The sequence below is a fragment of the Rattus norvegicus genome, chromosome 20, assembly GCF_036323735.1.
Source record: "Rattus norvegicus strain BN/NHsdMcwi chromosome 20, GRCr8, whole genome shotgun sequence".
NCBI lineage: Eukaryota > Metazoa > Chordata > Mammalia > Rodentia > Muridae > Rattus > Rattus norvegicus.
In genome coordinates, this window is record NC_086038.1 from 4,958,770 (window position 1) to 4,978,327 (window position 19,558).

Genomic DNA, 19,558 nt, shown 5'->3' on the forward strand with positions numbered 1-19,558 from the left:
GGGGACCAAGATGTTGGCTGTGCTTGGAAACCAGAGAACGAGAGACCCTCATGAAAACTCTAAAAGACTTTATTGGCTCACGAGGCCCGGCAGACAGGAGTGGACAGCCATCCTTTAAGTACAGCCGGTGGACTGCACGGGGGACGCTCGTGAAAGGACGAGGCAAAGGAAACTCTGTGGTACGAATGGACGGCTGGAGAGGTAGGCATTAGTACTCCATAGGCGACACATGTACCCCTTCGTCTCTAGACTACTGTTGTGGGTTGTCCCAAAGGTCCCTAGAACGCTAAGATGCTATGTGGCCCTATCGTCAATTCCCTGGGCAGTGGTTCTCAACCTTCCTAATGTTACAGTCCTATAACACCGTTCCTCTAGTTGTAAAATTCTTTTGTTACTTCGAAACTGATTTTGCTACTGTTGTGAATCCTAATGTAAATAAATGTCTGGTATTCCCGATGGACTTAAAGGGGTCATGACCTACAGGCTAAGAACCGCCTCTCTAGGGCATACAGTAGTGTCCCGTCCCCCCCCCCCCCCAGGTGAGGACGGAACCCAGGGCCTTGCGCTTGCTAAGCAAGCGCTCTACCACTCAACCCCCAGTGGTTCTTCTTGACCTGTGAATATATGTTCTTGTATTTGGTTCTCTCAACAAAGCCCTGCTACGACACCCTGACTGACCTGAAACTCCTTATTGTAGACCAGGCTGGCATGGAAATCAGAAATCCACGTACCTCTGCCACGTGCCTTGCCAGGGTCAAATGAGTGTGCCACTAACTAAGCCTCGCTTTTTCTCCCCCACATTTTAAAATTTTAGTTCTATTCCAATAGCTGTAGCCCACATAACAAAAAATTCGTTGGGCTTCTTGGTCATTTTAAACATGTATTAGAACCAAAAATTTTGAGAACCACTACCTCCAAACGTTAAGAATGCTAGATTTGTCTTAAAAAAAAAAAAAAAAAAAAGACAAAAAGACAAAAAAAAAAAAACAAGCAAACAAACAAAACACCCTTAGGCAAGATGTCCAAAGCCACTTGTCACTCTGGAGGAAGAGAGACAGGTGGAGCTCTTGGACTTCGAGGACAGCGTGGTTGGCTTGGTGAGGGTCCAGGCCAGACCTTCAGACCTTGTCTAAAAACAAGAACACAATCAAGAAGATTAAAAAGAAAAAGAAAAAAAAAACAACCCTGAGTCATTTAATGGAGGGAGAAGAGGGTATGAGGCACCCCCCTCTTGTTCTGGGGCAGGGGCTACTGGAGTCGTTTGGACCAGAGATGAGGGTGGCTTCCACAGACCAGTGTCTTCACTCTGACTTCTGCAAGAGAAGGAAGAAGTGGGGAATTTGAAGTATTAGGAGTGAGTTCCTCCTGGTTAACCTAAAAAACATCCTCATAGTTAAGAGACATGGGAGCGGGATGGGGCTGGCGTTTCCCACCTGCCAGACACAGTCCTGTGTCCTAGCTCCTGAGTCTTCTAGAGGAGCCGGTGGGTCAGTTGAGCCCCACCCCTGGGCTGTGCCCTGAGCTTTGGAGTCCCGTATGTTGTTTACAGGTTTAAACTGTCTGGATGGGTGAGATTCGGACTTGGAGGCAGCATGGTGGTCTCCCTGGTCACGAGAGTTTCCCTCCTTAACAGTCTCTTTGTCCGCTGCCTACTCTCCTGCTTTGGTGGTACCCCACTTGACTCTGTAATAAATCCTGATTGTCCTCTGCACTTTAAAATAAAAACTTATGCTGGGAGACACTCAGCAGACAGAATCAATTGCTGGTTTGAGTTTGATCCAGGATCCTACAGGTTGTAGGAGAAAACTGGTTCCCAAGAGTTGTCCTCTGACATCCAACCACAGGGGGGTAACACACTGCACACATTCATATGCAAACATAGGAGAAAATCTTTAAGAGGAAGAAAGATGTGGCTAGTGGGTGGCTCAGGGGTAAAGGTACTTGCCTTTCTGAGTTTGATCCCCAAGACCTCCAGGGTAGAAGGAGAAAACTCCCACAGTTTTTTGACTTCCACATGTGTGATGTGTTATGCACAGTCCCACACAAGTAAAAAAATGTAACTTCTGAAAATTACAAAGGTCCAGTAATGGAGTGTGGTAACACTCGGTCAATCCTAGCATTTAGGGAGTGGAGGCAGGAGAGGGAGGAGTTTTAAGATTGCCCTCAGAAAGCTGGCAGTGGTGGCCACGCCTTTAATCCTAAGAAAGGCAGGCAGATCTATCAGTTCCAGGCCAGCCTGCTCTATAGAGTGAGTTCCAGGACAGCCAGGGCTACACAGAGAAACCCTGTCTCAAAAAACCAAGGCAGGAGTGGGTGTGTGTGTGTGGGGTGTCATCTTCAAGTGTGTGTGTGTGTGTGTGTGTGTGTGTGTGTGTGTGTATGTATATATATATGTATATATATGTGTGTGTGTATATAATATATGTGTATATATATATAGTTATAGTTATATATACAAGTTGAGGGCAGCCTGAGCTACATGAGACCTGTATCGACAAAAACTTAATAAAATATATGATTAAATTTTGCCTGTTTCATTTTACTCCCTTCCCCCGTGAGCCAAGGTTTGTGTGTGGCAGCTTAGAACTCAGGATTCTACATGGGCCTCTGAGGTGCTATGCCTGGAAACACTGGCCAAAGCACCTGGCTTTTTTTTTTTTTTTTTTTTTTGGTTCTTTTTTTCGGAGCTGGGGACCGAACCCAGGGCCTTGCACTTCCTAGGTAAGCGCTCTAACCACTGAGCTAAATCCCCAGCCCCCCCCCCCCTTTTTTTTAATGTAGCTACTAATGTGTGACTTAATCTCTAACGGACATAACTGCCTGCATAATTTTTAAAAATCACTACTCACAAGGAAACAGATCCAGGCCAGAAAGTCTGAGGTGAACTACACTGAGGATGAGGAAGGATTCAGACCAGGTACCTGTGAAGTCGCCACCTGCCGCTGCAGCCAGCGTCCCTCCCCGGATAACTGGCAGGAGGAGGTAAAGCCCCAGAAACAAGGCACTCTTACCTTTTCGTCTTTGGGAACGGTCAGGCTGGTAGCTGAGGCCTTCTCCTTTAAGATTTTAGGAATGGTCAGGTAGGCAGCTATGGGGAAAGAGAGAGGGGTGAGAGGTGGGCATGCCTGAGGAAGGAAGGGGTGGGTGAGACTTCAGTGTGGGCAGGGTATGTCTTGTGGGGGGCAGGCCTCACACTTACCCATCCAGCCTAGTGCCTTGAAGAGGCCCAAAAGGAGAAAAGCAGACAGGAAGAGGCCTATGCCGTCCTCAATGGAGGGCCCTGAGAAGCCTAGCAAACAGAAGCAGTGCAAATGAGCTTGGTGTTTTCTGAGGCTCACCCTGGTTGAGGTGTTCCCAGGCCATTACCTGCCACCTCCAGAGTGACTTCAGCACTGCGCCCCGATGAGGGCAGGCTAGGGTGGCGGACCCGACAGGCATAGCGAACTCCATGTTGCTTGTCAGTGACTGGGGGTAGCTGCAGGTGCCCAGACTGGCTGACAGAGCCATCAGAATGGTGACGGACAGTGGAGACCCAAGTCTTCCCCTCAGCCTTTCTAGAACTTCCTTCTGGGCCACCTCTGAGCTCCCATTCCACCTCCAAGCCCTCCTCAGGGTAGAAGTGGGACACAAGACAGAGCAATTCTGGGGGTGCCTCTCCTGGGGCAGCCCACACAATGGGTGCTGGTGTTAGAGACACTCTCGGGGGCTCTGAAGAAAGAAGAGGAAAGGAAACTGAGGGAATCCACTCCCTCCCTCAGTTTATCTTGTGGCTTCCCTGATACTAGCAGGGTGCTGTCTCCCCATTAGTACTTCACAACAATCCACATTAAAGCTTTCAGAGACCCAGGGCTCCCGGCTGTCTTCAGTACCATCCCTCCCCCCTGCCATGATCCCCTGACTCACTGTGCACAGTCAGCTCCAGGGACACCTGTCCTTGCAGATAGGGCAGATGTACGGTGGCCAGGTAGACACCCTCCTGAGAAGGGCTCACTGCTGGCAGCCACAAGGTCCCATTCCCAGTCCACGGGCCCCAGGGATCATTGTCGTCATCCCAAGCAGCAAATGCCACAGCCTTTTCTCGGGCTGGTGGCATTTTCTCAAGCAGCCCAGGAATTGCAGCCAGCAGCAGGTGACCCTTTCCCCTGTGCTGGCGCCGCCACTCCAGCCCAAAGGGAGGAGGCCCTGAGGCCACAGAGGGAGCATCTTCCAGAGCAGGGGGCGCGTAGGCAAAACGCAGGTCCAGCACTGCATCCTTTCCCAGATGGATCCGAGGGGCGGGGTGACGTGTGAGGACAGTCAGTACCACTGGGCGTTGGGAGAACGAAAGGAGAAGGGAGGAGCAGAGCTGAGGGCCCGCTCGTGCTCCAGAAGACCCACACTTCATGTAATACTACAGGGGTAAATCAAGGTGATGGGGGCGGGGCATTACAGCCCTGGAAATTCTGTGCTGAACACACTGCCAAACACAGTTCTCAAAATCTATAGGTGGCTGGGTCTAAGGGTGAGCGTTTCCCCTGCCTGCAAGTGCAACGTGTGTGCAGTGCCAAAGGAGGCCAGCAGAGGGCACTGGATCCTGTGGAATTAGAGTTAAAGATGGCTGTGAGCCATCATATAGGCATTAGGACCACAGTCTCATCAAAGCTCTTAAGTGTTGGGCCATCTCTCTAACACACACACACACACACACACACACACACACACACACACACACACACACACACACTCTGCTCAGGGTATCTTAAAACTCACTCTGCACGATGAGCTAGTCCGGAACTCAGTAGATAAGTGATTACCTTACTTTGGCCTTCCTCCTTTCTTTCCTATGTGTGTGTTGGGAGGCTGGCGTGCGTGCGTGCGTGTGTGACTACTGCTGCAGCGCTAAGGACTGACCCTAAGGCCTCATGCATGGGAGCAGTCTGTAGCACAGCTGTCACAGATCTCTTGACTCTCCTGTCCGTGTCTCCAGTGCCAGGATTACAGGCCTGAGCATCCAGTGCTGACTGTCACACACAGCAGGCAATGGGCCTACCACTGAGCTACGCCTCAGCTCCCTCCCCCAATCTCCAAAGGAGAAACGGAAGCCGCACTTAGTGGCTCACACAGATAACCCCGGCACATGGGAGACCATGGAGGGAGGACTGCACATACTGATAACCCCAGCACATGGGAAACTGGCAGGAGGACTGCACACTGGTAACCCCGGCACATGGGAGACCGTGGTGGGAGGACTACCATGAGTTCCAGACAAGCTTGCCTAAGACCCAGTCTCAAAAACAAACAAAAATGAGTAACGGCCAGTCAAAGTAAGAATAGGACCTACCTGGTGGGAATTCTGGGATTTCAGTCTCTTAAACAACACCACCACCACCAAGATCCCACAGCATGAGGCATGATAAGCTTTCATTTTAATCCCAGGTCTGGGATAGGGCTGCTTCAGACTGTCCATGGCAGCTGACTGATTTGCCTCGTGCTCTAGCAAAGGCGTCTGATTGTGTGATACTTGGAATTCTGGGAGCTTTTCAGAGGGTACATAAATGCTAGGACACCCCCCACAAGAGGAGGGGCAGATTGGCCATTCGGGGGGGGGGTTGCCTGCAGTTTGTTAGTCGTGCTCAAAGAAGCAACAAAAAGAAATTAGACTCAGGGATCTCTCTCTTCTATCTCTCCTTCTCTCCTATGTAGTCATAGGGAGTAACCCCAGCAGAGAAAGGGCGGGAAAAGAACAACCCACACAGTAACAAAGACCAGCTACACCAATCTGCTGAGCTACTGAGGTGGTGATGGTCATGCCATTTGCCATTTAATACCTCTGGCTAACCAAATCTGTCTCATTCCTGACTTTCGATAATAAAACCCCCTATAGGAGGCCAGTCAGTACACGGAGCACAAGAAGTTTACAAACCTCCAGCTCCGAAAAAAAGAAAAAGAAAAAAAAAAAAAAAAAGAAGTTTACAAATGAGAGCCCTCTCCAGCCACAGTTAAAGTTTTCCATACTGTCTTTTACATTTTCACTTATGTGTGTGTGTGTTCCTGCATGGTGTGCATGTGGCGGTCAGAGGACTTCCGGGAGTCAGTTCTCTCTGTGTGGACCCTGCATGAAGCTCATTTCCTCACCCTGTTGGTGAGGGCCTTTACTCAGTCACCTCAGAGGACAACATCTCTCCCTTTCCTCCCTCTTTCCCCTCTTCAATTCCTGACCTCTTTTTTACTGTCATTTGTATATGCATGTAGATTCCTAGTACAGCCTGCCTGTAACATTTCTAGAAGAGTGGTTGGAACGAAGTGCTGTGTGCACTCAATACTGAGAAAGAGAGACTCGACCCTGGCTGGGCAGCTCCACGGCCAGTTGTGTGTCCAGCACGAGCAAGGCCTGGCCCTGAACCCAAACCAGGGTGATTTCCTACCCTAGTGTTCTGTGAAAACAATCATTCAGGAGAGGCGGCCTAGGCCTGCTGCAGCAGCTTCTGGAAGGTGACAGAGAGCTTCCCTGATGCTGGTTCAGTCCCCTGGGGATGAGGGGAGGGGCCTGATAGCAACGAATAAAGCCATGTCACGGTTCTTTTTATATAAGATTTGTACGTGCACTGGTGTCCGCCTGTATGTATGTCTGTGTGAGCGTGCCAACTGCTCTATAGCACACAGAGTTACAGCCGTGACCTGCCCTGCGAAAGGTCAGCCAGTCCTCTTAACTGATGACCCATCTACCCAACCCCGTTTTCATGGGTTTCTAGTCAAGCAGGTATGACCTGATGTGATGAGGAAGAGGGGATACAGTGACTTGATTTCACCCCAGAGTCCATGAGAAATGATCGGTCAGTCCTGGCCCAGAGCACTCTAGGAGCCCAGACAAGGGCCTAGAGGGTGACTTTAAACCAATCCTGCACTTCCGGGGATCCAAGTTGGGTTCCCAGCACCCAGGCCACATGGCTCACAGCCACCTGTAGCCCAGCTCTGGAGGGTCCAACGGCTGCTCCTAGATTCCCTAGGCAGCTGCACTCACATGCACAGACCCATACCTAGACACACACACAAGTAAAACCAACTTGGAAATAACTGACAGTCACTGAGCCACACACTCCTGCCCTGCAGAAGTCACATGGGACTGGACTGTCTACAACAGATGTGAGAAACACGCTGAGCCTCTCACCGATCACCCGTCACTGAGCACACAGGGCCACCCTGCACGCTGCGATTCACACACCCAAGCTTTCAGTATGTTCTTTGCTAATTATCTGGAGCTTGATCTGGGAACCTCGGGGTCCTAACTGTCTCTTGGTGCTAATAACATTTATTGGATCAGTGAGCAGCACAGCGCCTTGCTTCACTGCTACAAAGAAAAGTAACTGGGAAGAACCTACTTTCTACAGTTGGGAAGAAACAGACCCATAGGACAAAGGCTGTGGTCGCCACCGCCATCCCCCATTAAGACCAACGATGTGAGGGCCGGTTCTCTTGAGAGAACTACTGTCCCCACAACGGGCCTGAATAGGGTGGAGCTGAGAGAGGAGGTGCTGGCAGAGCTGAGGGTTTCAGACTGCCCCCCTTAGGAGTTTCAAATGATGAAGACAAAGGACTCAGGGAGTTCGGTGAGAGTATTTGCATAAAAACACCAGAAATGGAAAAGGCAGATGGTTCTGTCTTCCTGTTAGGTGGTGCCCGAGGAGAAGAGCAGACGCTCAGAGGCGTTCAAGACAGATCTACCCCATTTCTGCACATCTGCCCATGGAGTGCCCTCTTCCCCTGTCCAGCACAGCAAAGTGGTGGACCTCTGGGAACTCTGCTGCACCGCACTCTATTTAGTGAGTGAGACAGTGGCCTTTGCAGGAGAATCCACCGCTTCGGCCGTGTCCCTTCTGCCCACTAGAGGCCACCGTTGAGGCACTCAAGACCATGGCCGAGAGACTCAGGAAGAGGTTCCTTGCTGGACAGGCTGTCCTTAGGCTAGAGTGAGCTTTGAAGAGACTCAAAGTGTGATTTTTGAAACCTGGGACGAGTGCAGAAAAGAACTCGGGTGTCGGGACTCCTAACCTTATGAGTTTCTCAAACTCTGGTTTCTGGAAACCGACACCCTGACCGCCTCCCCAGTCCCTCTGCAAAGCCCCGCCCCCAAACCACAGCAGGTTTCAATTTTACTCTCCCCCTACAATGAAAGGTGAAGATTGTCTAACCCTTAACAGAAAAAATATACTGATCCTCCAACTCTTGGCGAGTCGCCGAACTGGCCAATCTAGACCCTTAAAAGCTACCCATCCATCTCCCGCTTCTCTTCAGGGCTACCTGTTGCCATGGTGATGAAGACAGGCTCCCGCTGAGGCTCCGGCAGTGGTCGCAGCAGGCTGGAGAGGCTGAAGACCGTGCCGGATACGCTGACCATCAGCCAATCCCCGTCCAGGGCCCGCGAGCAGTTCTGCTGCGGACTCAGACCCCTAGCCCACTTCGCCGAGGCGGGGAACGGGATGTAGCTGCTCATCTCGCAGTGTGGGGCGTGGGCGCCTGCGGGGTACCGCCTGAAGGCAGCCAGGAGCATTCCCGCCGGGTCTGCGGAACCGAGAAGGATGTAGCGGTAGGCCCGGCTGGAAACGTGCTGACTGTACACAGGCCGGAAGGCACAAACTAGCAAAGTAGTGAGCGACTTAGAGAGTATCCAAACTTATTTACAAAGGGGAAAACTGAGGCCCGGGGACCCTACGTGAGCTAAGAGGAGGCGACAGACGCAGCTGAGTCCCGAAGACTCACCATCCACCTTGAAGTATAGCTTAGGGTCAAGATCTGGCCGGGGCGGCGGTCCCCTGGGTCCATGGCGCAGTAGCAATGTGGCAGGTTTCTTGGACAGGCCACCCCCACCTGCATCCTCCACGAACCAGCACTCAATCGTCTGTGGTCCAGCCGAGACCACCACGGTCGCCAGGCCTGGGGAAGAGGGGCTCCGGTGACCAGGCTGCCACAAGGTGTCCGGGACCGGCCCGCCCTTCAGACCCGCGATGGGATCACCTCCCTCTCCTTCCCAATGTGTCCTTTCCTAAACGAGAAGGAATGGGGTCCGCTCACCCAGTGCCACAACGACGAGCAGGGGAAGAAGCTTCATGGTGCTGCGATCTCCCCTACCAAGTCTGTTTCCTTTCACTTTCATTTTCCCTCAAAGGCGGGGGGTGAGGAACTGGAAATTCCCTGCGCTGGTCAGGTGAGGGCGTGACTGCGCGCTGGAGGAACGCAGCCCGCAAGGGCCAAACAGAGATCCCGAAACCCTGTCTCGGGCTCTCCGGCCCCTCCTCGCCCTGCACCCACACGCGTGGATCACCCGACAGCGCGCCAACTTTGAGCCTTTAGCAGCTTAGGCTCCGCCCTCGGGCTGCGCCCTCTTAGCGCCACCTCCCTTAGAACCATACTCCTGCGTCCCCCGACCTGTGTCAGCTCCCAGCAAACAGAGGGGTGTTGGGAAACCAAGTGAAGTGACCAATAAATATTTTAATCACCGTTAAAAATTAAGACCTATACTACGCGGCTCACCCCTTGTCTCCGCCCACTTTCATGACAACCCAATTTGGGATCCTCATGGCAAGGGTGGGATAGTACAGGAATAAGGGGCGCATCCTTCAAGAGGAGTCTCAAAGGCCTCGTCCCACAACACAAACACAGACTTCAGGCACAAATTAGCACAACCTGACTGTTGGCCCTGCGACTCCAGGATGCTCAAAATGTCCCTTTTCCATCCCCCCACCGTCTTGGCACTACTCCGTGAAGGTGGGGCTCTGGTGTGCTCAAGGGAGAAGAAAAACTGCTTAGTTCCGGAGATATCGAGGAAGGGGCTAAGGAATGGAACGGGCTATCGATGGTGCAGCCTATGCCCTTCTCTAGAATATATACAAGTCCACAGAGATAAGGGAAGACGGTTTGGTGGGGAAAACCCCGGGAGCCACGTTGCCCTTAGACTAAGCTCCCCGATAGCCTGTCCTTCAGTGTGCTGCTCCTCCACCCCCACTGAAATCCATCTCGACTTTGTGCACGCTGGGTGGTGACCAGACACGCCTATTAGACGGGGGTGTGGCCGAATTCGCCTCATCGCCACTGCCCCCACCCACTGCGGAGGACTCCCTCTTGGGTTGCAGTGCTGGCCCTGTGGGTGCCCCCGGTCCAGGTCCAGGTACCGATGCGGCCCCGCCCGCGCCCATCCGGTGCCGGCGCTCACAGTGACCCCGGTGACGCATGAAACTGTCCCGCCACATGAACTTCTTGGCGCAGACACTGCATTCGTAGGGCTTGAGGCCTGTGTGCGTCTTCATGTGCTCGGTCAGGTGGTGTTTCATCTTGAACTTCTTGTTGCACACGGGGCAGTCAAAGGGTCGCAGGTTGAGATGCATATTCACGTGCCGGTCCCGCATACTCTTATGTGAGAAAGCCTTCCCACAGTGGCAAAGAAAGATCTTATTCCCGTCGCTGTTGCCTGCCCCTCCGGGGGTCCCCCCAGAGCCACTTGGTATGCCCAGACCCACCGCAGAGGCACCCCCTAGGGTCACTGCCCCGTGTTCTGCTGTGTTCCCTGGTGGCTGGCCTGGAGCCTGCGAGGAGGAGGATGGGAAAACCAAGATCTGGTTGCCTGGCACATCCAATGGAAGAAGGGGTCGTGGAGGGTGGGTGAGGCCATAGGAGGAAGGGGTGGGGCCTCCAGGGTCATCAAGTCCTGCCCCAGCGCCACCACCCTCATAGGGGCCAAAGTCATTGGAGGATTCACAGAAGTTCACCTGTTCCTCCCCCTTTTCTGCAGGCTCCGTCAAGGTCCGAACGTCACTGATACTGAGGGTAGCCTCGGGCTCTCCCCCTGCAGGAACCCCAGAGCCATTCCCCAGGTCTTCATCCTCGTCATCCTCACAAGTCAACACCAGATCTTCCTCCTCTTCCTCATCCTCTAGATCGGGGTCTTGGTGGACCAGCGATGCTGGTGCAGGGCAATTTCTAGCTCGCTTCACATACACCCAGTGTTTCTGTGGCACTGCACTGGCAGGCAGGCAGTTGGGCCTCCGGAGCCCAGCCCCAGGGGCCGCCGCCCCTCTCCCATCCCCACCGTCATCACATAGCTCATCGGCCTCTAGCAGCAACTTCCCAGAGGTGGTACCCGCACTGCCAACCACAGGGACTGGGAACACGGGGCCACCATCTCGACGGTTCCCACTACCCACTGCTGAGGCCACAAATGCATCTTGGGAGGAAGAGGAGAAATCAGTCGACTCCCGGGGGCTGAAGTAGTTGCTACTGCTGGGAGACTGATTCTCACTGGCCCGGCTGGAGGTATGGGAACGTACAGAGCCTACAGTGGCAGGGGCAACGGTGCCCCCGCTCCCTGATGGGACACTGGCACAAGGGACAGAGACAGAGGGGGCTGCAACAGCAGTGACAGTGGTAGTAGCGGCTGAAGATCGACCCTCCCGAAGGAGTTCAGTGCACTTATCCACAATGTGCCACATCTGGAGGACCGACCCCACTGTGAGGAAGTTGACAATGTCCGCAGCAGCCATGCTGAGGCGGCCCGTGTACGCTGAGGCCAGGACAGTCTCAAAAGCGCCTGGGTCCATGACGCTGGGCAGTGAGATGGAAGTCATGCCTTTGAGTAGGACCTGGTCGTGGAAGTAAGGAGAGGAGGCAGCCAAGACGGCCCTGTGAGCACGGAACTCCCGTCCCTGCACGCGGATAGACACATCGCAGAGCTGACCCTGGAGCCGCTGCTGGTTGAGGGACTCCAGGAGGGCACTGGTCACCTCAGGGAAGGACACGTGTACCACTGCAGCTGCCGGCAGAGGCAGTGGTGGTGGAGCCAGTGACAGAGGCAGTGGGAGTGTGGCCCCACTGGGTGACATAGGAGATGGCTCCATGTTGTGGAAGGAGATACCCCCCCAGCCACAGGAACAAAGGAAAGAAGAGGGCGGCCGGGGGGGTCTCTAGGGGGAAAAAAAAGAGAATAATACAGCATTTTGAAAAGACATAGACCATCACAGTATAAAAAAAAAGAAAAATCACTGAGATAAATAGGTACACCTCTCAACCCCATGGGACAGATGGGGCAACTGAGGCCCAGAATTAATCAAGAAAAACATCCAAGTACACCTACCAAACGACATCAAATCAAACCTCAGCGCTAGCAGAGAAAGTATTCCAACTCCAAGTTTAGTACTCTTTCCTAGGTCAGAAAATAGGGGGCTCTCAGGGAATGGGTGTCTATCCTTGTCTACAGCTGCCCCCGAGCCTCACTTAAAAAAAAAAAAAAAAAAAAAACCGCCTCTCCTTGGTGTTACGTACCAATTTTCTTGGGGCGAAGGGGTGTCCTCCACAGTTTTCAAGCTCCTCCCCCGACAGCCCCCAGTTAATTCCCCGACTCCGCCCCTTCAGGACCCTCCAGGGCTCCGCCCCCTAGATCCCCGACCCCGCCTCGTGTTTGCCCCCGCCCCCCGAACCCCGCCCCCCACTCCTCCCCAATCGCGTCCTTGGACTGTCCCCCGGCCTGAGGGGGCCCCCAGCCCCGCGCGCCCCCGCTTACCTGGCCGCGCGCCCCCGGGCCCCCCCTCACTCGGCGACCAGAGCCGCAGCCCCAGCCCCTCCCGCCGCCATCTTGTGCCGACTCCCTCCGCCCTCCGCCTCCACTCCTCCTCCCCGACCAGCGACCTTAAAGGCGCAGGACAGCACCCCTCCTGTGCCGCTGGGGAAAATTCGACCGACACCAACACTTTCCCTTTAAAGGACCGGCTCTTCATTCCTCCTTAAAGGTACCGGGTCCCATCTGCGGCTAAGGACTCAGGAATTGATTTGGCCGAAGCCTTCGCTCCCCTTTAATCCTGCAAGCCTACCTTTTCCCATTGACCAGTACTGGCTTCCGCTCCTCAGGCTCCACCCCGAGCCCTGGACATTAGCTCGCTCGCGGGATCTAACAGCCCTTTTCCCAGCGTATGACAGAACCCCTGAAGCCCCGCCCTCTTCCTCCGGGCCAGGATTGGTCAAATAACCTTGAGTCAGCCCCTGATTGGCCTTTTCACTCATACCGCTCAAAATAAGAAAGTAAAGCGGCTTAAGAAGGCTTCTGAAGCACTTATCTTTCCAAGTGCCTAGAGGGAGGCTCAAAGAAGGGTAAGGATGAGGGCACCCTAAAAAGAGGTCCAGGCTAGAAAGGGCAGATCCAGGTGACAGCTGTCATAGGAGAAAGACAATTTAAGAAAAGAATACAATAAGAAAAGAAATTCATTGTTTATTAATGTGTCTGTGTAAAACTTAAAACATCTGATTTTTTGTCAAAAGAAACACCACCAAAACGGGAGGAGCTCTGTCCATCATTTGCTCCGTCATCTTCTAACAGCCATTAGAAACCCTTCTGGATGCAGGGACTGCTAATCAGAGTCTGAGAGCACGATGATCTCCTCGGGATCGCACTGGGTGGCCACACTCGTCTGCAGACAAGTCAGGAGAGAAGGAAGGGTGAACCAGGCATGATGGCCCACGCCTTTAGTTCCAGCACTCAGGAGGCAGAGGCAGGCATCTCTGAGACTGGGGCCAGCCTTGTTATATACAGAGTTCTGGAACAGTCGGATACATAGAGACCCTGTCTCAAAAACAAAACAAAGCAGGATGGAAGGCTGAAGATGGCTTGGCCACTAGACACACTGCTGCTCTGCAGGAGACCTGTGTTCTGTATCCAAGACTCACATGGCTACTTAGTGCTGTCTCTGTAACTCCAGATCTAGAGGATCAGGCGCCCTCTTCTGGCCTCCATGAGCACCAGACACAAATGTAACACACATACATACCAACAGAACACCTAGTTACATACAATAAATCACTTTTTGTTTTACACGGCCTATGTAACCCTGACTGTCCTGGAGCTCATTCAGTAGACTAGACTGTGGCACTCAAGTTATAGACATCTGTATGCCTCTGCCACCTGGATGCTGGGGCTACAGGAATAAACCACTATGCCGGGCAAAATACATCTAAACACACATAGACAGTCAGTCTTTGAGACTTTGTGGGTTTTTTCCTCCCCTTTATCTACCCCATCACTAGATAGGAAAGAAGGATAGAGGGGAGAGATAGGGATCTCTGAATCTAATTTCTCTCTTCTTTGAGCAAGACTAACATACCACAACCAACCCCTGAGCTCACACCATGCCTCTTGGAGGAGGTGGGGTGGTGGTGGGGTGGTGTCTACCATTTCTACGCTCTCTTGAAAAGTTCCACAATTCCTAACCATCATGTTCACACAACCAAAGCAACTGCCTGTAGCTGGCAAAGCCACAGCTCTGCTGAGCTCAAAGTGAGTCACATTCAGCCACAGTGATCAGTTGGGAGCAGCCCCACATCCCCACACTGGGGATTAAAATGAAAGCCAGCTCTTTCACTGTTTTTGGTTGGTTTTGGGGTTTAGACACAGTTTATCTGTGTAGCCCTGGCTGTCCTAGAACTCACTTTGTAAACCGGGCTGGCCTCAAACTCAAGAGATCCTCCTGCCTCTGCCTCCCAGGATCAAAGGCATGTGTCACCACTATCCAGCTCTGAGTTTTAAGAAACCAAAATTCCAAAACTGTCACTGTACACACATGCACGCACTACCCACTGGCGAATGGGGGAAAAAAGAGGAGGTGCAGCCCCCACAGAGAGTGAGAAGGTGAAAATGAACTGACAGGGGAACCCCCCCCAGCTTACCTTATAAATACAAGGCCGGGGAGACTGAGACTGGGGAGTCTGGAGTATCAGGGATGGAGAAGGGTTGCACAGGGAGCTGGTTACCAGCTCATGGCTGGGAGAGTCCACCCTCGTGGAGGAATCAGCAACAGGACCCACAGAGGCCAAGGGGGAGGACGGAGTAGACAGGACACTTATCTTCCACCCACTGTCCTGCTGTGCCATCGTCTGCTTTTTTACATAGCTAAGGACAGAAGAGAAATGACAGAAGGGGCCTGAGGCCGCAGGGAGACCTAGGACACCAGGTTCCCTTCAGGGAATCCTGCCTCCTTGCCTGCCTTCTTCCTCACCCGACGTTACCTGTTTTCTAACGGCCCAGGTCCCAGTTGCTTCTTTTCCTTCCGAAATCTCTTGCTTGGGGGACTGGCATCTCGACAAGGGTGAGAAGAGACACGCCCATTGAAGGACGTAGAGGTAACCATAGCTGCCCCATTTTCCAAGATGGTGGGGAGGGAACTGTCTGACTTTCTCCTGGAAGAGGAAATGCCCCTTTCCTCAGGGGAAGGGATGGTCTCCTCAGGCAGAGCTTCCATGTCTAGCTCAGAAAGCTGGGACACGGGACTCTCTCCTGCCAGGAGCCGCTCCTGGAGCTGCTCGCCGCTGCTTTCAGCATCGGTGCTGGGAAGGCCCGGGGATGCTTCCAGCGGGGATGCTGGCGTCCCCGTCAGTCCTCTCTCCTGCTGCTCCTCCGGGGACCTGAGCCCTTCTGTGGGTGCTGAGTTCCTTCTGCGGAAAATGGGCGAAGGGGATGTGGGACTTTTATCGTCTTCATTATCTGGAAAAGAAAAGGGGGGGTGGAATGAGGAACAGGGGTGGAGAGAGGAACAGGGGTCGGGGGGCTGTGCAGGGAGGAGGAGGAAGGACAGGATCAACAAGGAGGTCATGTCGGACAGAGCAGAACCTCTACCACAGGGGCGCTCCGGTTATGCATATACCTCCTTCCTCCTCCTCTTCATCATCCTGATCCTCCTGCAACTGTTCTAAATCCTCATCTTCATCTTCGGTGGCCTCCTCCTCCTCCTCTTCCTCTTCCTCCTCTTCATCATCACTTTCCTCATCGTCTTCCTCATCCTCGGTCTCAGCCTTGGGGGTAGTAGGGTCCTCCTGGGATGCCACTCCACTAGGACCCTGGGGGAAAGAGGAGTCCCTCTTAAGGAATCCCTTGCCACACAGGTTTTTGGTAGTATGAGGACTTGACTCTGGGACCTTACTAGTGCTACCCAAGCACGTCACTAATCTTCTTTCCCTGCTTCCATACGCTGCTCCAGGAGTCACCAGGGGGTCCCTGGTGGCAGTGCAGGGTGCAGACAAGATTTCTCTGACAGATGACAACCCTTCCATACCTCACCGGAATCCGAGGAGGCTTTGGGGAGGTCTGAAGATTGGGAAGTGGCTAAGAGCCGGGCCCGTCTCTTCTGTCTCTCCCCCTCCTCACTCTTGTCTTGCATCATGGCATACTTGGAGATGACCTCATCCAGCCGGCTCATGGCCAAGGTTCGATTCTCCCGAAGGCGGCGAGCCAATGTGGGATCGGTGAGTGCGGGGTCAACGCCTGTGTGGGGAAACAGGGTCAGAGCAGTCAGTCCCAATCCTAGAAGGGATTAGAGCTGCCTCTGTTCCACCTGAAATCATCCCAGGAGCTTCCTACCTGGCCTATAGTCATCTGTGAGGTGGCAGCCAAAGTTATAGATGAGATCCAGGTGGCGGCGCTCCTGTAACCTGACACCCACATCCCGGAAGGCATCCTGAGCCAGGAGCTGAAGCTGCTGTCTGGGAAGGCCCAGACTGTGCCGGGTCGCCGCCTTCTCCACCGCTCTCAGCACATCTCCATAGTCCGGAAACGTGTCAGGCCCCGGCTTGTTGATGAGCCGCTCGATGCGCCTGTTGACCTCTGGGTATCGAGTGCCTCGGTAAGGAATTCGCTGCTCTATGACCCTCCCAGTCAGAGAAGAGCAGTCCTTCAACTCGCACAGCCGCCCAAAGAGGCGGATCAGTTTCCGCTTCAAGCGGGCCTCCTGCAAATAGGAGGAGTCGGGATCATCCAGTTCTGACAGATCCAACTCCTTTTCCTGCAGCCGCTGTATCTCTGCGACATACAGTGCCAGCAGCTGCTCCAAGCGCTGGATCTGCCTCCGGGAGCCTCGAGTCCTTGAGGCCTCAGAGGCAGTGGTTTCGGTGTTTGTAAGGTCAGACGGGGGATCTGTGGGAGGGTTATCACCCGATGATTCCGCTGAGGCTGCGGGAGCTAAGTTCAACTTCTTCTTGATGGAATGAGCTTTAAGGACAGTGCAGAGCTCGTTAATGTAGACGTAGAGCTTCGCTGGCCGGTTCCGAGACCGAGACAGAACCCTGGAGAGGATGTTGCGGAACTCTGCAGAGGCCAGAAAAGCGGACTGAGCACGCTGCTGCAGTTTGTGGAGGAACGGAACCACCTCAGGGTGGTCCGATGTCTGCATCTTACACAGTTCAAGGAACTAAACGGTTCGGGGGAAGGGACGGGAAAACCAAAAAACCAAAAAAAAAAAAAAAAGAGGGAATCAGTGAGGAAGCCAGAACAATCAGCCAATCAAACACCCCTTTCCTTGGGATCTGCCCAATCACATCATAATGGTTCACATCCTTTTCTTTTTTTCTTTTTTTTTTTTTTTGGTTCTTTTTTTCGGAGCTGGGGACCGAACCCAGGGCCTTGCGCTTCCTAGGCAAGCACTCTACCACTGAGCTAAATCCCCAACCCCCACATCCTTTTCTTAAAAAGATGTATTCTATATATGAGTACACTGTAGCTGTCTTCAGACGCCAGAAGAGGGCATCAGATCCCATTACAGATGGTTGTGAGCTACTATGTGGTTTCTGGGATTTGAACTCGATACCTCTAGAAGGGTAGTCAGTGCTCTTAACCACTGAGCTGTCTCTCCAGCCCAGTGATTCACATCTTGAATCCCAGCTGTCAGGAGGCAAAGGCAAGTAGAACTCTGTGAGTTCAAGGCCAGCCTCATCTAGACAGTTCCAGGCAACCAGGGCCACAAAGCGAGACCCTTCTCTTAAAGGAAAGGGAGCCTTCCCTGAAGCTTACCTCTTCAAACAGCTTCTCATTCTCCAACTTGTAGCACTTCCTGCTACCTGAGTTACTGCTCCCTCCATCCCCATGGGACTCAGAGGGACCAGAGGCTTCTGGTCCTGGTGAGACAGGATTAGAGGCTGGGTTGGAGGGTCCTGGCTGAGCAGCTGCTTCATCTTCATCATCATCGTCAAGCACAATGATGCTGTCATCGGTGGCCATGGGGGATCAAATCCCCCTGAGGGAAAAAGTATTTGAAAGGTCAGAATTCTGGAAGGGAAAGGGTGACTCAGGAAAAGCCCCTCCTCCTTAGTCCCACTCAGTCAGATACCTCAGGGTTCACAATAGCCTCGTCCTTTCTGAGATGTCTTCAAAGCCTGTCTTTTGCAACTATCAGTCTCAGGCAGTTCTGAAGGGGAACCTCCCCATCGATCGTCTCAAGTCCCAAATTTCAGCCCCCAGTCAATTTCCTGTCTTTCGGTTGCGTTTTCCCCACTCTCTTGTCAGCTGGTGAGTTTTTTCTTCCTACTCCCAATCCGATGGGGTATAAGATCCCACACTGCTCTCTCCGTCTACAGAAACCAACACCCAGTCGATACCACCACATGGGTTTGCCCACCTCTCGCCCTCCATCATCACAGTCCCCTCCGACTTCTTCCTAACTCCAACTCTTCCACTCCGAGGTTAAAGGGTTTCCCTCTGAAGAGCCTGGTGTCCTTCCCGCTCCTACAACCATCTCCATGTTCCACCTTCCACAAACCCGGACTTCAGGCTGGAGATTTTTCACCTCCAGTCCCCTCCCTCTCACCGCACCCAGGTTTTCCCCATTCTCTGTGACTCGTAACCGACAGCAAGCCCACCACTCAGCATTCCCAATGTCTGGGCTTCCAGCCCCAGGCGAGGACAGTCTCCAGCCTCAGCTTCCCGCCAAGTAACCCTCTCCGCGTTCAGCCCTAGGCCGCCACATTCCCCTTCAGGGCTAGCAAGGTACCATACAAGCTCGCCCCTCAGACTCCGCAGCCAGGCCGTGCGGATCCTTCGCCTTCGCCAACTCCTGCGCCGCCACCCCGGCTCCACGAACGACCTGGCCCCCACCTCAGAAACGGTCTCTCGAGGCTCCCCTCAGCGCGGATCACAAATCCTCGCAAAGTTCCCTCCGCCTTCCTTTCCCCCACCCCCACCTCAGGCCCTACAACAGACCGGAAGGCGCGGAGTTTCCGCCTGCAGCACCTGAGGGCGGCCATATTGCTGTACGGGACCTAGGCTTCTTGGGACCGGAAGTGACGCGTGGCCCGCCCACCTAGGCCGCCGCTCCGGGTGCACTGACACTCAGGGGGGCGGGGCCTGGGACCAGGTAGATGGGGCGCGCCACGTTGCCGTACGGCACCAGCCAGCTCCGCGAGGCGTGGAGCTCTTTGCACCAGGAGCTTGCCAAAGCCACTCGGCCAATCAGAAACTTCCTGCCCCAGACCTGCCCTCCCACCCCACGCCATCGGCTGGAGGGCGGGGAAGACCTTCCCATCCTTCCATCCGAGCAGGTACCTAAGGAGCTGGTGTGTCTATGGCTGTGTAGGGCTCCAGGGAAGGAAATAAAGGATTTTCTTTTCCTGTTGGTGTAAGCCTGGCACTCCCTACTTTGCTTTCCCTCCGACCAAGAGTTCCACCGCCTGGTTGCCTATGCTTGCCCTTCCCTTTAAGAGCCGGCGTGCACTTGGAGGCTGTCCAGCCCGGGCCTCCTGGGTCAGGTGCACACACACGCACACGCACATATGCATGCATACA

The 19,558-nt window shown here is 53.6% G+C and overlaps 3 protein-coding genes across 16 annotated transcripts; all 3 read right to left on the minus strand.

Annotated features, from left to right (window-relative positions):
- Positions 1-51: 51 nt before the first annotated feature.
- Positions 52-9,189, minus strand: Tapbp (TAP binding protein). 2 transcript variants are annotated; one of them, XM_039098437.2, is made up of 9 exons: positions 9,049-9,189; positions 8,737-8,910; positions 8,278-8,538; positions 3,904-4,305; positions 3,367-3,708; positions 3,200-3,289; positions 3,012-3,088; positions 2,850-2,921; positions 52-1,313 (listed from the first exon to the last, which is right to left on the minus strand). In XM_039098437.2, exons 1-8 carry the CDS (start codon positions 9,128-9,130, stop codon positions 2,886-2,888), a joined length of 1,464 nt encoding a protein of 487 aa, XP_038954365.1. In that variant the 5' UTR covers positions 9,131-9,189; the 3' UTR covers positions 52-1,313; positions 2,850-2,885. The 2 variants fall into 2 exon arrangements, with proteins under 2 accessions (XP_038954365.1, NP_149089.1); NM_033098.2 differs by lacking the exon at positions 2,850-2,921 and having other exon boundaries at positions 1,157-1,313; positions 9,049-9,108.
- A 256-nt stretch (positions 9,190-9,445) lies between these two features.
- Positions 9,446-12,965, minus strand: Zbtb22 (zinc finger and BTB domain containing 22). Of its 4 annotated transcripts, none has more exons than XM_006256123.5 (2): positions 12,834-12,965; positions 9,446-11,930 (listed from the first exon to the last, which is right to left on the minus strand). In XM_006256123.5, exon 2 carries the CDS (start codon positions 11,862-11,864, stop codon positions 9,954-9,956), a length of 1,911 nt encoding a protein of 636 aa, XP_006256185.1. In that variant the 5' UTR covers positions 11,865-11,930; positions 12,834-12,965; the 3' UTR covers positions 9,446-9,953. The 4 variants fall into 4 exon arrangements, with proteins under 4 accessions (XP_006256185.1, XP_017457130.1, XP_038954607.1 ...); XM_017601641.3 differs by lacking the exon at positions 12,834-12,965 and adding an exon at positions 12,289-12,480; XM_039098679.2 differs by lacking the exon at positions 12,834-12,965 and adding an exon at positions 12,101-12,234.
- A 238-nt stretch (positions 12,966-13,203) lies between these two features.
- On the minus strand, positions 13,204-19,293 carry Daxx (death-domain associated protein). Of its 10 annotated transcripts, none has more exons than XM_063278939.1 (9): positions 18,872-19,027; positions 18,108-18,348; positions 17,792-18,014; positions 16,367-17,192; positions 16,062-16,270; positions 15,654-15,846; positions 15,019-15,493; positions 14,680-14,902; positions 13,204-13,579 (listed from the first exon to the last, which is right to left on the minus strand). In XM_063278939.1, the coding sequence occupies exons 3-9, from the start codon at positions 17,996-17,998 to the stop codon at positions 13,496-13,498; spliced, it is 2,217 nt and encodes a 738-aa protein (XP_063135009.1). In that variant the 5' UTR covers positions 17,999-18,014; positions 18,108-18,348; positions 18,872-19,027; the 3' UTR covers positions 13,204-13,495. The 10 variants fall into 10 exon arrangements, with proteins under 10 accessions (XP_063135009.1, XP_038954320.1, XP_063135011.1 ...); XM_039098392.2 differs by having other exon boundaries at positions 13,204-13,427; positions 18,872-19,024; XM_063278941.1 differs by having other exon boundaries at positions 13,204-13,427; positions 18,768-18,984.
- Between the last annotated feature and the right edge of the window lie 265 nt (positions 19,294-19,558).

What these genes read in the sequence shown, in the direction of transcription:
- Tapbp (XM_039098437.2), bottom strand. Translation starts at nt 9,130, where the DNA reads ATGAAAGTGAAAGGAAACAGACTTGGTAGGGGAGATCGCAGCACCATG. An exon ending in AGTCACTCTGGAGGTGGCAG is followed by an intron (nt 3,290 to 3,366) that starts GTAATGGCCTGG and finishes TCTGTTTGCTAG; the next exon opens with GCTTCTCAGGGCCCTCCATT. An exon ending in CAAGGCACTAGGCTGGATGG is followed by an intron (nt 3,089 to 3,199) that starts GTAAGTGTGAGG and finishes CTTTCCCCATAG; the next exon opens with CTGCCTACCTGACCATTCCT.
- Zbtb22 (XM_006256123.5), bottom strand. Translation starts at nt 11,864, where the DNA reads ATGGAGCCATCTCCTATGTCACCCAGTGGGGCCACACTCCCACTGCCT.
- Daxx (XM_006256108.5), bottom strand. Translation starts at nt 17,998, where the DNA reads ATGGCCACCGATGACAGCATCATTGTGCTTGACGATGATGATGAAGAT. An exon ending in CACAGATGACTATAGGCCAG is followed by an intron (nt 16,271 to 16,366) that starts GTAGGAAGCTCC and finishes TTCCCCACACAG; the next exon opens with GCGTTGACCCCGCACTCACC. An exon ending in CCCGGCCTTGTATTTATAAG is followed by an intron (nt 13,580 to 14,679) that starts GTAAGCTGGGGG and finishes TTTTTGAGACAG; the next exon opens with GGTCTCTATGTATCCGACTG.